General features: G+C 31.2%; 1 protein-coding gene across 4 annotated transcripts in view; it reads right to left on the bottom strand.

The window, feature by feature from the left end:
• Positions 1 to 5,017: 5,017 nt before the first annotated feature.
• GluClalpha (glycine receptor alpha 1) overlaps positions 5,018 to 14,972 on the bottom strand; it is a 328,193-nt gene continuing 318,238 nt past the window's right edge. For 2 of the 4 annotated variants that reach the window (XM_016064935.4, XM_071188004.2), the window contains exons 9-10: positions 12,777 to 13,201; positions 5,018 to 8,038 (exon numbers count right to left, since the gene is read on the bottom strand). In XM_016064935.4, coding sequence (XP_015920421.1) covers positions 7,811 to 8,038; positions 12,777 to 13,201 — 653 coding nt within the window. In that variant the 3' untranslated portion in view covers positions 5,018 to 7,810. The remainder of the gene's footprint in view (positions 8,039 to 12,776; positions 13,202 to 14,972) is intronic. The other 2 variants (XM_071188006.2, XM_071188007.2) reach the window with 1 other exon arrangement.

The following is a 14,972-nucleotide window of genomic DNA, read 5'->3' as shown; positions in this document are numbered from 1 at the left end:
CTATCGTTAATTAAAAAAAATAATTAGTTAAAATATTCCTTGAATAAAGTAGGGCTTAAAATTAAATTATTTTCTAATACTTCAATTCAAAACATGATTAATCGTTCTTTTTTTTATTCTTTTTTTAAAAAAAGAAAAGAAAAAAAAACATGCTTAAAGCAATCACATTAATTTTAAAAAATTATATTTTAGTGAAAAAATGAAATAAAATAATTTTTTTAAAAGTATTTATGCACTATGACCAGTGCTGTTCTTAGTTTAATAATAACAAACTTTAACATTTAATGAAATAATAGCAATATTATTTCTAAATAATAATGACTAAAGAAATAAAATTTACAAATTTATGTACAGATCTTCGATTTCAGGGAAGTACAATACTATTCAAGAAAATTCTTTTGTACCCAACTTTAATATTTTCGCTCAAAATAAATAACATTTTTTATGCATTTATAAAATAATGATATATGTTTTTTTAGGGATAAGAGTTTAAAACTTTAGTGAAAACAATTTAAAATATCGTTTAAAAATTAAGCTTATAACTTGTAATTAATTATATTGATATTATAATTATATTGATAATTATATTGATATTATATTTATATTATATTGATATTATACAAATATTAATTATATCAATATTTCATAACAATATTAACCTTCTGAATTAACCCGTTTCTCTTATATTGTAAAGTTATTTAAGCTACTGCTATTTTAATGCTTTCAGAGTAATTTAAACCGATTGTCTGTTAGGTGATAACTGTATAACGATATTACATATTTATTTTAGGAAAACAGTTATATTTCATAGTATACTGTGAATAATTAATCAAATTAGATTCATAAACGAATATGCATCTTAAAGATAGAAACATAAGTAAAAAAGTTTAAATAAAACGTATTTGATTCTAAGTGGTCATTAGCAAAAAAATATTTTTATAATATTCCAACAAAAAGTAAATAAATTTAAATTAACAATTTCCTATATATTTTTTTAAATGTATTTCAATAAAGCAAAATATAAGTAAAGTTCAACGTTAAATGATTGCTTTATGTTTTAAATTATTGAAATTAACTCAACTGTTTGAAGGGGAACTTTAAGTTTTAAATAACGCAATCGTAAAATGATAATATGAAAATTAATACTTTTGATTGTATGCATAAACATATAAAGTTTTGTATACAACGTCTTTAAAATAACATACAATATATATTTTTATTATATGCGAAAAAATTTTATCACTGAAGTTTTCATAGACAAAAATATTAAAATAAATAATTAGAGAAACATTTTATCAGGTTCTTTCTTACAGGAAAGAAACCCGAAGTATTACTCGCTAATTGGGCTGAATGTTTTGTTGATAGTTTTTTTAAGGATTTGAAATTATTTGTAAATTTTACTTTGCAATTTTTAAAGTAGCTATTAGTTATCAAAAATTATATTTTTTTCCTTTAATGCAGTACAATTTATTTCGTAAGGAAAGGGCTTTATTGGTTAGTGAAGGTTGTTTTAATTTTTACAATATTTTTTTCTCATTTTAAATATTCCAGTTGGGCATATAGTTCGAAAGGCTAAAGATAAATTAATAATAATATCTATTGTTTTGAGTAAAGAATTCAAAATTTCTTGTCAAAGTTTGCATTTAAAGTTTGCATTTATCAGGCATTTTTAAACAATAAAAATGTATTAGCTAACTTAGGACACTAATGAGAAATCATTTGAAATTAATATTTCATTAGACATCTCAATTTTTTCAAGTTTGTTTTTTATCGCGCACTTGGTGAAGTGTTTGGGTTCAAACTTACAATTTTTCTCTCTGCAACACACAAAGTTTTCAACAAATTATTTTGTAGGAAAAAAAACTGTATAAAAAATTTCAGCTTGATTTGCGAGTGACACTTCGGGTTCCTTAATTGTTCATTCTAATAGAGAATTTATAACTTTGACAATCATATACTTTGCTTGATGCAATGACTACTTCATTTGTTTACAATCAATATAAAACATTATACATACTTAAGCTAATAATCGCAAAAAAGCATTTTTGTTCACAAAATCCACATAACATGCTTCAGGGTGTTATACTTTAAAACGGACAAGGATGTGGTTGTTATAAATCGCTGCACAATACGACGTGTTATATATTCTAGATTTCACATAATAAGTTTATCAACTAGTTCACAGGAAAGAAAGACCCCAGAATCATTAGTATGACATCATCTTGAGCTTATAATTTTAGGGAAGAAATATTCTTTTTTATAACATTGTCAAAATAATCTTCAAAGTTCAGCGTCTTCAAAAACTACATTTATTTTAACAATTGCGAAACTGGGGTCTTTCTTTTTGAACACTGAGGAAGGAATTGGGCTGGTTATTATACAATTCTTTGTTTTTCTATCAAAATGTTGAGGACTAATCCAATGGGCACTGAGAACCAAATTCCGTACCAATCCGGTACTGGATGAAATTTCTACCAACTGTATATCAGAATTTGGCTCTGTACAATTTGGTTGCTTATATATACTATCTACACGCATGAAAGACTCCAGAAATTAGCGAGTACATTTTCAAATAAACTTAGAATCTTTGAAATATAAATAATAAATTAACTAAAATAGCTGTCACAGAGATTGAAAAAAAAAATTGGAACCAAAATTGTTTCATATGAAATACTCATATTCTCTCCCGCATAATATAGAAACTATCAACTAATGTTTATTGCTTTTTATTTATGTTAAAAAAATCATTAAAAGAAAAACCCTTCTTAAGCAAAGTTTTGCAGTGATCTCTACTTAATTCTTTCAGTTGGTAGAATTCTAGATCCAATACCGGATTGGTAAGAAGTAGGATCATTTTTAATGCAAAACTTTGCTTCAATTCAGTTTCAATCTTCAGTTGAAGATTCTTTCGGTTAAAAGTCTCTAAAATTCTTCTGACTCAAAATAAGTAATTTTGAGTAGTAGATTATTTAGACAGTTATCAAAATGCCGACATTAAAGTAAATCTACCAAGTTTCTAAATAAATAACAATTCTCACAATTAGGGTCATTATTGTCCTGTATCTTTTCCAAACATAAACAGTACTAATAAAATTAATATTAATTATAGCATTTGGCATTTTAATCGAACATTAAGAATTAATGACATCGATCTAAATTATAATATATTAATTACTTGAATTTCTTCCTTAATTTGAATTTTACTCACTCAAAAGTGTTTCGCTTTTTTATCAACTGTATTAGAAAAATTCCTAACTTTTACTATTGAATGATGACCTTAATAAACAATATTGTTTATTTTGTGGTGTCTGAACAATTATGTTTTAAAAATAAACTGCGGTTAAACTCTATTGTTCTATTTGTTATATTTTTGTTCTAATTAAACTAATTTAATCGTATTTTAAATATAAATATGTACTGATACTGAAAAATAAAATTTTTTAACAAGTAAAGATACGTGTAAAAAATTTGAGGACTGAGTGTAAAAATGTTGAACAACTGCGAGTGGACATTTAAAGAGAGTTGCCAGAATATGCTATAAAACATTACCTTCTTCATACACACGCGATGCATATTTTTCGAAAAAATCTATCTGGAAATTATTTATTAAGCGAAACTTGTAAATCCCTTTGAAAAAATTAAATTTTTAATTTAGTTGTCACAGCTGATAAAGCATTTTCAAATCATAGTTTGATTGCGTTCACTTGGCTTGTGAAGCTTTCTTTTTAATAAAGATTTCTTGATCTCGCAGAACTTTCCACTAATAATTTAATAGTGAAATATTGCAATTGATAAATATTAAATTTAATCCTTTAAAGACTAAAATGATATATTCGCCATTGAAATGAAATATTTTTCAAATAAAAAAAAAATGGTTTGTAAAGTAAAAAAAGGCTATTATTGTTTTTAAGTTCAATTTTATCTGCTGTTAAGCAAATAAAAATCTGGTTTTGCTGAAATTTCAATATGGAGTGTTTTTTCATAGCAAGGTTATTGCTTGAATCAGATTTAAAACTCAACGCTGAATTCGATTTTATAAGAGAAAAAAACGTGTTGCTTGTTATTAAGATTGCTAGCATAAATTGTTATGAAATGACGTAAGACTTGCATTTTCATTTTTTCACAAAAAATAGATGCTTCCAAGCATCTGTAACTACCATTCATCTTTTATTTCGTGTTTCAATTACTCTTAAGATGTGCAACGAATAAAGTAAGCTCATTTTTAATATGATGCGTTTTGGTTATTCGTTCTGTGGCATTTACTTAATATTCATCAAGTTGATTAGATCTTGTTGAATATTATTTTCTTGATGGATCGATATTTGTTATTGACATAAAAGTGTAAGTTTTAGTTTTTGGATCATCCCTGAAGTATTATACCTTTTAGAAAGGATTCATTGCACATAATTAAAAATAATAATCTGCAATTGTTCCATTTTCTATTTCTAAAATAAAATAACGTTTTGGATATGTTTGTTTTGTATCCTGTTTTTTAACTAACGAGCTCAAAGCTCTATATTGGCGCTTGAGTAGAGATGTGAGTGTTATAAACTGAACAAAATCCGATTTGAGTTATGAACTATCCTACAATTCGTAAGGTATTAGAGGTTTCTATGTATTTTTAACTTCTAATTCTAGAAAAACTTAGTAAGTAATGTAATACTGTCAAACCTCGGTTTTATGAACTTGATTCGGTTTATCGAAAAATGAACATTTTAATCAAATATTTTTAAACAACGTAGTCACTTTATTAGCTGTACTGACATTTTGAAAGTTGTTCAACGTGCATTTTTTTTATAAAAACATTTAATCCAAACAATGCCAAAACCTTTGATTTTTCATTCAATTTCACGTTTTGCTAAATTTTCTCTGCTTTGTCTGATATAGCCTTTGTTTGATCCTTAGGCTTTTTTAATATTCCTGATTCTTTCCAATCACAATATCATTTTCAGCAAGTACTATTTTCTAATGCGCATAAGATTCTTTTATAATCATTAAATTAGTAATTTCTTTCCTATTTTATGTACAAATATTCTTGTCTATATAAACGTCTTTCATGTCTACTACTTTCGAAATTAATCATTCCACCGATTTCTTTAAAACATGGTAATTTTTTATTAAGGTTTCAAGAAATGCGTTATTCAATTCTTCAAGAAGAGTTTTGAAGTATTGAAATTTTTTTTTAAAAAAAAGCTAATTCTCTAGAAATCCGGGGAAAAATTTTTGGTGATTTTTGATGAAAATTATTTCATGAAACTGAGGATCCCCGACAGAACGCTTCGTTTTCTAATCAGTTAAAATCAATTTTTAGTCATAGCAGATGTGTAGGGAATTCAAATTTTTTTTCTCTTGATATTGAAAAATTCGTATTATCTAAGTTCGTGAAATCGAGGTTTGACTGTATTTTTAATAAACTCATATTTAGTAAATTTTGCTGTGTCAAATCTCTTTTCTTTAACTTTGATAACTTTCTTTTACTTTCTTGAGTATATAACCACAAGAACAAAGTATAATTAAATTATGTCTATCAAAGGGCTAATATCATTTGATAATACAGGAGGGTCTAAAAACTCTATTTCTTGTATATATAGATATCCTATACTTGTTTGCACATGATTTATATTTAAGAACTCAAAGCATTTTGATTCAAGATTTATTGTTAGTTTAAAAAATTTGCAATAAAATATTTCCAAGCAGCTTTTCTTAGCATTATAAATATGAATTGTTTCAAATTTTGGTACTGAGTTAAGATGTCTTTAATTCTTAATGTTCCGTGAAAAATCCCCGTTAAATCGCTTACGCCACGATTTATATCTGTTTTAATTTCCGTAAATTTATTTGGAGGAACATTAGAGAAATGCCGATGAACATTTTGACGAGTATACAAAACCCACTCAGTCGCTCTACTGTTTTCTAAAATTCTCAAATCTACGCGTTCCATAATTAGAACTTCACTACAGAAAACAGATACTATACACATTAATATTTGGATTGCGTCACGACAATGACGAAATTGGCACTCAATTTGATATCTCTACAACGATCACCATTTTTTTTCTAGAACAATGTAATTTTCAGTCTTGTGGCACAGTTTTTATGTCGTGAACGGACACTTTTGTATGCAGTTTTAAATAACGAGACATATAAAGACAGAAAAACAAAAAAAAATTGCCTGTCTTTGAGAAATTAGATCAAATTGTCTGGATCTTAAATCACTGTGTGTTACGGAAGTGACACCCAAGTTTTAAAAGAAAATAACTCTAAGGTTGAACGCTCGCTGAAGGAGCGAGCAGGAAGCAAGAGACATACAGGAGGCAAATTCCTATACGTTTGTATTTGCATGCGCAGAGGTGGTGTGCGCATGCAGACCCAAATGTATGGAAAGTCGATTTGAATGCTCTTCTTGCTTCTGGCTCGTTTCTCCTATGGCCTATAACGATGAGATGAAAAATATTAGACTCAAGTAAGTATAAAATGTGTCACTAAAGTCTGACACATCATATTCATAATATTAGTATTAAATGTAACCGATAGATGGCAATGTACGCTATAGTTGCATTGAGAAATGTTAGGAAATATGCATTGAATATCCAGTATAATTTTTTAAAAAATTAGACAATACTATATGACTTTAGAAAGCTGATTTATGAAACAAACACGTACTCATTCAATATTTCTGAGCAAGAGTCTTGACTTTAAATGTTGATATATGTTTTCCTCATATCATTGCTTAAAATGAGAAAAGTTTCCTACTTTAATTTAATGATTAGTGACTTTTTTCCAGCTTGAGGAGAACAACGTTATCATTTAAGAATCGGTAATGCTACAACGTATATTGCCAGCGTTTGATTAAGTGGTACTGCTTTCAAATAGGTGAAGGTGTGAAGGATAATTATCCTTTGAAACTCTGACGGTGATGCACCGGAGTTCTTTTAAGACTGATGAAAATGCAATAGAAACCTTATTAAAAGAGATACTAGTGTCGAGGTATGAAGGATTTTAAAGGTTAATTATCATCTTCATTATTAATTTAACTAATACATCTTTCATCTTTTAGTGATATTTTATTTTAAAACCGTAGTGTCCTTTTGAGATACACTATATTTATAAATAGAAATTTATAAAGCAGTTATGTACATAAAAGCAATGTGTTCCATACATTTTTTTGTTATTGTTTGGAAGCATGATTGTAAATTTGGCTTTAAAAATGGAACACCATATTTGAAGGGGATTAGTTCAAAACTGCGCACTATAGGTTCCGTTCACAAACTTTAAACTGTTTTATGAATGATTATCAACCTATCCTAATGACTTTCTGAGAACCAATTGTTATATCCATTACAAATACCCTTTCTGAGCAATTCTGAAGTACAATCTTCGTATTATAGTCTTTTCAGATCCTTCTGTTAAATAGGTTTATAATTGTCAAGCATTCAGTTTTGTCTCTTTTCCTTTTATATAGGAATGTTAGTTACTTGATTTTTCTCGTGAAAAACCCACTGTATATTACTGTAAAATTTACGTATGAAAATACTGGGTAATGGATTCTTTCGTTATAAATTACCTTTTATTATTACTTTCGAAAATAATCATGAAATAAACTTGTTTCGTAAAAGTATTTATCGGGTTTGTAAAATTTCGATGAAATCATAGAATACTGATACATAAGTATATACATGCAAGCGATTATGAATGTATTTGTAATTGATGAGTAACAGATGATTAATAAAGGGTTTGGAGAGAATGGGTTTTTCACGTGAATTCAAGGTTTAGTGACTATGAATTCCATTTTGTTTGATTTGTTTTCTTTTTATTCTTCTTTATCCTCTCTGAAAAGGTAGGTGGTCCAGTAGACCAGATTGAAGAGTGCAAACATGAGAGGAAAGAAAATTCGCGAAATGACATCAATGCGCTTTGAACGTGATGGAAACCTGTTCATCCACCGGCGGCATAGATTCACCTTGGGGCTTTTCATGTGTACTTCGCACTGGCGCATCTTCTCGGCGTGCAGATCACCGTGATGGTGCACCAAGGGCTTCTGAAAAAAAGAACTCTTTAGTAGTAATTACAACAGTACGTCTCTTTTTAGTGAAACTGATAGTGGAAAGACTAACAGATTACTCTGTTTACTTCCGCTATCAGTTCTCGGTTTACAAAGTTTGGTTTGCTGGTATTAACAGCAAGGTTGCTGGTACTTAAGAATTCCCATGTATAATATCGACTGTGATTTGACATGTGCATTTAATATTAATATTGGCGCAGGTTTGTTTAGGCTTTTAAATGGACTGGATTTCCTCCGAGTCTATTTGATTAATTTTAGTTTGATTAGCTCCCCTGATTGTGCTTTATATAATTCCGTACCAATCATAACTGCGTCTTGTTTGGACATGTGTACTTCTCTAAATGACTTTGACTGCATCGTTAAAGATATTGAAAAGGTCGTTTCTTAGTGACCTATTGGCCAATGACCAGGAGTGTACTAAATAATCTTAAAGATGAACTTAAAAACTGAGTGAGACATTTTTATACAGCAAAATTCATGTCTTAACGCCAATTTTCTGTGATAAACAAAATAATTATTTATAAATAAACACGCAAAAATGGGCCGTTGGTGCTATTTTAAGACGTACCATGCAAGTTTCTTCTACTTTAATCCCTTGCGAGCAGTGTTTTTTTTTCGGTAACGAGCCTAAAATCGATCTTGCATGCACTCAAAAGCGTTGATTAAATATAACTTTCGAATTGGCTTTTGATCAGGCAGGTCGTGGAATACTTAGCTCCCGTGGCCTGTTTCAGTAATGCAGAATTTACGATTTTACTTGATATGTCACTTGGATAACTATATTCTTTTCATTTTAAACCTAGAGGTCTGGAATGAAATGAATTTTTGAATTGTTTATGATCCTGTTTTCATTATCTGCTTCAATCTTCCATTAATCTTTTGATTTCAGTCCTAATCAAAACCAACTTTAATCGAGAGAATTCAAAAATAGGAGAAGCCATATCTCTTGATTTATCTAATATTTTTCGATCAGCATCGTATCAAAGATTCTGAGGACCGATGATTCCCAGGAAGCTGGTTGATCGGTTACTTTTTTTTCTCTATGGTTAAATGTTGGATGGATTATTTAATTATTTTCCATCTGAATACGCGTAAGTTTAAAAAAAAAGTAGAGATCGCGCCAACTGCGAGGATAGTTGCGTGCTCACTCCAGATGGTGTAATTCTAAGTTCTAAAAATTCTTTAACTCATTAGTAATTATAAATTCAAATTATTTTACCTTTATGTGTATACGTTATTATTCTCGATTTCCTTAAAATCTTGTAAATCTCAGACCCACAGCGGAGAGTACCTAAGGAAACATTCGACGAGTAGAAAAAATTACGTTCTGGGGCAAAATCAAATCCTGGAGTGACTGGTAAACTGCACGCAAAAAGTGTGCTAACCTTAGATTGGTTACAGTTAGAAAAAATATAATCGATATCTTAAGGATAAGTAAAAATAATTAAGAATGCCACCGTGGGTAAAATGCAAAACCTAAATAAACTCAGTTAATAAAATGCAAAGGGACATTTTGTTTTTAATTCCCCTTTAATGCAAAGGGGAATTAAAAACAAAATAAACTCAATTAAGATGAATATGGAGTGGGCAGTTTACATGTGATGTAGCAACATAGGCTCTTGTCTTGTGTAGCTAAAATTAACTAAAATAATCAATCACGTCATTGATCAGAGAGCTTTGATCATAAATAATCAACTCTCTCCTACTCGATCACTCATTAAACATTCAAACTAACAATGTTTGTAGTCAGGATTGTGAAAGGAATTCCGTGAAGGAAGATATTATTTGATGAACACAGTAATAATGCTCAATAAAAATGGGAAGTTTCCATTCACCAATAACCTTAAATTTAGAGGCTAGCATAGCATGGAGGTAATTTGCTTGAATAAGGGGTAACTTAAAGCTTCCTGCATCAGTCAATTAAATGTTGAAATCTAGTTAGTATTATTAGAAAGTACTTTTCTCTTATATTCATCATTATCAACATTATTTGTTTCATACTTTTGCGCAAAAGCAATACAACTGCTGACCATGTTTTTAAGAAAAATGTGTTTTCTTGAATAAAGTTTTCAAAATGATTATTCTTTTTTTTCCAGTCTTCTTTAACTTAATACTGCAATTTAAAGAGAAAAAAAAAACGAAAATTGCAGTTAACAACCTTTGTAAAGCAGATTCTTATTACATTTTGTTCCCCTTTCAACGTTTCTTCAAAACAATTTGTATGTAGTTCAAATCTCGACTACCTTAACAAAGCGCGGCAATATCTCTTTGGTGGGAGTAAAAAATAATTTTCTTAATGGAACAAATTTCTAGTACCTTCAAATTACTTAATCAACAGACAATTAAGATATTAGTTTTAAAACTTGTTTTAAGCAGTTTTATTTTAGAGAAGGAGAGAGAGAGAAACAAACATATTTCACTCATGAATCAGAAATTATACTGAACAACAGAAAAAATGTTCATTTGAAAATATGCACTTCTTGTATAACATTACTTCTTGTATAACACTTCTTGTATAACACAAGCTAGGCTGAAAATAATGAATCTTTAATCATTGTATGTTTACCACGCTCCCTTTTCTAAATAATCCACATTACAACTAGCAACTTAACGTATTTTAACAGCAGACATGAAGGGAAATCAAAAGTGTTCTCATTAACATCGGGAATAATTTCGATTTGGCAAAAATGTTGGCAATACCGGTGACATTTTTGGCGATAGAAGCGTTATCTACCTTCCCGAAGTATCGAAGCTCCAATTATATGGGCAGCGAGGTATCTGAGAAACTTGAAGACTTGTCTTAGCAACGCTTCGCCAACAAAAACGGAACATGAAGAACCCTTTTGGTTTTGATATATGAATCAAACGCCTTTTGTTTATACAAAATCGCACAGTTTCTTCTAAGGTAAACAAACAGCGTCTCACAGGAAAAATGAAACTGGAGCAAATCATATGCAAAATGACACCCGAGAAATAAACTCTATGAAAAAATAGAAGAAAAAAAAGCTAATTTTGAAACCAACTTAGTAGCTCTCATATCTAGCAACTTATATATGATATTTTAATGATATTTTTATCGTACTTTGCATAAAATTAAATGACGTATCTTCTTAATGTTAAAGAGTCAATTCAGCTTCTAACTCAACGAGGTGTTGCATTGAAATTATGCAAGAAGAAATAGATTTAAGATTTATAATGCATAACCAGATAAGGAAATGCTCAAATAGTTGTCAAATAAATTGACTTCCTGGTATCTATCACAACTGATGTGAGTACTAGCATTGTGGGTGGTCGATTTGGCAGACTTTATAAACTTATCCGCATTTTAATTATTCTCAGAAATGCTCTTTTGGGATTAGACAAGGGATCTGAGAAAACCAGTCCAGTGTTTTAACATCCATTTAGTCAAAGAATGACTGCTCATATTTCGAAGTGTGAATGGAGCAATAATCCTGCTAGGAAAAAAAATGACCCTTCAATAAAATATTGCCATGGAATTGTGGGAACAACATTGTTTAGAATGCCCACATACATTTCAAGAATTGCTATGTTCTTCTAAGTATCCTTCTTAAGTATCATCTCATAAAATGTTTTTTTATCCTGCCAAAATTAAAGGTCTATACAATGCAAAAGCTATCATATTCTTTGAAAACTCAATTTTCTTTGAAAAATGCTTCACCTCCTTTTTGTTTTTGCACAAGACTTCAGTATAGAGTGTTCAGCATATCAAACAAAACAATAAATATCAGCTTAAGAAACGCTAATGTTCCATTGAATAATTTGTTTTTCAAATAAAAAAATTGTTTTCAGGATGTTTCTCGGAAGGAGAATGCATGCTGATACTTAGAAGTAGGAAACATTCAGAATATTTCAAATCACAGAAAGTACCCCAAACCCTGAACTTATCCGCATTTTAACTCTTCTCAGAAATGCTCTTTTGGGATTAGACAAGGGATCTGAGAAAACCAGTCCAGTGTTTTAACATCCATTTAGTTACAGAATGACTGCTCATATTTCGAAGTGTGAATGGAGAAATAATCCTGCTAGGAAAAAAATGACCCTTCAATAAAATATTGCCATGGAATTGTGGGAACAACATTGTTTAGAATGCCCACATACATTTCAAGGTAGTAAACATGACTCTTTGGCATTTTCTGTTGGTGCCGGGATACTTTTGTCAAAATAATGTACAAGGGATATGATTGTAACTTGATTTGTACGGGCAGAGTAAAAATATTTACTTTCATGTAATGAAGGATATTTGAAGGAAGAGGGTAAAATAATAAAACGGCGTTTTTTTTGTACTTTCAGTCAAATTAGATCGAAAAAGCACCGTGCTTCGAACAAATTCTCGAAAATCTGGAAATTATTTTATTTCGCTTTCCCAAATAAGTATAATATGAGCTTGCGATGGTTTCTGAAGTAGGCTCAGTTTTAGAGAACCAAAAAAAACTAAGTTTTCCTTTCAATTTTTGCCTCATAATATATAAAAAATGCATCATGTAGAGTAGCAAATTCCACATCGAATGATATAGAATAAATTTGGTTTAGAGGTAAGGTGTCTTAGCAATTTATCTCACTTCAGCACATAATATTCTTATTTGGGATGCTCAAAGTGGAATAAAATCATATTTCCTGCTTTTTGGGAATTAGTTCAAACCAAATGTCTAATTTGACTGGGCTAGTAGAGATATAAAAATCAAAATGAAATTACCATAGCGAATGTTGTCGCTCCATCCTCCAGATGGTCGGCTTCCAGAGCTGCGTGTTCTAACTCCCACTGCTTTTTCTGTTGTTCTTTGGCACTCTTTTTATGAGCATCACTGCGCGAGGCATAATTGACAAGCGCAAACTCTAATAGAGCGCCAAATACAAAAGTGAGGCATACTCCAGTCCACACATCAATGGCTTTGGTGTAGGAGACGGGTGGTAGAGATGCATTAATACCTGACGTTTGAGTCGCCATGGTCAGCAATGTGGTCACTCCAAGAGAGACACGTGCGGGAACAGCATTCTGGTCCAGCCAGAAGGACACCCAGGAAACGATGACTAACATACAACATGGTATGTAAATTTGAATTAGATAGTAGCTGAACTCCCGTTTGAAGAGCAAGTCCACTTTCAAACAACTGTATTCTCCTGTTGAAATAAAATAATCATTAATAAGATTATCTTAATTCCTTACCATTTTCTACATGTTATGTTAATTATTTTATTGCTTTTTATTTCAAAATAATATATAATTTAAATGTGTATTAAATCGAAATACCATGTATTGGAATATAGGTAATAGAGGGTTCAACATTGTTTACGTTGCTTTTAGGACATGAAATTTTCCAGTGGAACAGGATATGCACTTTTAAATACAGGTTTAGGTGGTAAATTTGTATTATTTTAGGAGTCTATCTTCAGTATCTTCAGCCTACGATCCCCATTATATCAGGATTTTTGGAATATTTTAAAAACTGCAATACGCAAGAAGAATATTTTATGTTTCGTTGCTGATAACTTAACTTAATCCATTTCGTGGAAAGACAGTAAAAATATTTTTATGCATAACTAAGTTTAAAATTTTGTTAAACAAAGATATAATCATGCAAATAAAAAAATAAAAAAAATCAATTCGTTGCGTGTGGCTACTCTTGACTTTTACAAGACAAAAGTTAAATTTGAAAGTAAAAAAAGAAAGAAAACGTTTTTCCAATGTGACAATGGTATTTCTGAGCTGGTATTTATTGTCTTATTTGATGTACCGAACACTCAGTACGAAAGTGTATTGCAAATACAGAAAAAGGGAGGTACATTTTTTTTAAAGAATACTGCATTCTTAAAAGAGTATTTTAGCTTTTTGATTGTTTAAACATTTTAATTTTGGTAGGAAATAAAATGTTTTCTAAACTGCTGTTTGTAGAAAATGCAACACCATGAAGGAATCATCAGAATCAAATGAAATTCGCAGCAAATGTCAATTATAGGATATTATGCAAATTAATAAAGTTTCAGAGCCATCGCGCGTGCGTGGCGCGCGCAGCGCCCTCTGAATTGATGCTGAAAGCGTATAAATAAAGTGCTGTAGCGGGACGTTGAAAATAGTCTATGATTATTTGTTAGTGGCAAACGTTTAGTGAGACCTGAGTATGCCTCCACGACGGAAGAATAAGAAATTCAAGCAACTTACGGAGTTTGAATGAGGGAGGATAATCGGCCTTCGAGAAGGAGGATTTTCCTATCGCGCAATAGCAGCTCGTATGCAGCGGAACAGTTCCACAGTGATGCGAGTTTGGAAGCAGTGGACCGACGAGCACCGAACAACTCGAAAAACAGGCACTGGACGACAGAAGGTGACGTCAGAGCGCGATGATCGACACCTGCTCCGCATGGCGGTGAATGATCGCACAGCTTCCTCCAGGCAGCTGGCAGCACATTGGTCTACTGCTACAGGTGTACAATTGTCGGCTTCGTCAATTCGTCGTCGTCTGCTGCGCCGTGGATTGCGTGCAAGGGTGCCATTATACAGGATTCCCCTCACGGTGGATCATCGACGGCTGCGTCGGCAGTGGGCTCTTGAGCACAGAGACTGGCGAGCTGATTGGCACCAAGTTGTCTTTTCAGATGAATCACGCTTCAATTTGTGGACCCATGATGGCCGTGTTCGTGTTAGACGTTATGCCGGTCAACGCTGCCTTCCTGAGTGTATTATTGAACGACATAGTGGTCGAACACCCGGAGTTATGGTCTGGGGTGCGATTTCGTATCATGGACGATCCAATTTGATACGAATTGAGGGTAATCTCAATAGCAACAGATACGTCCGTGAAGTGCTACAGCCTGAAGTCGTTCCTTTCCTTCAAGGCATCCCTGGAGCTATCTTTCAGCAGGATAATGCACGCCCACATGCTGCGCGGACTGT

The sequence above is a fragment of the Parasteatoda tepidariorum genome, chromosome 12 (assembly GCF_982258835.1).
Source record: "Parasteatoda tepidariorum strain Cologne lab strain chromosome 12, Ptep-v5.0, whole genome shotgun sequence".
Classification (NCBI taxonomy): domain Eukaryota; kingdom Metazoa; phylum Arthropoda; class Arachnida; order Araneae; family Theridiidae; genus Parasteatoda; species Parasteatoda tepidariorum.
The sequence above is the reverse complement of the archived record's forward strand: the minus strand, read 5'-3'. Positions and strand labels throughout refer to the sequence as shown.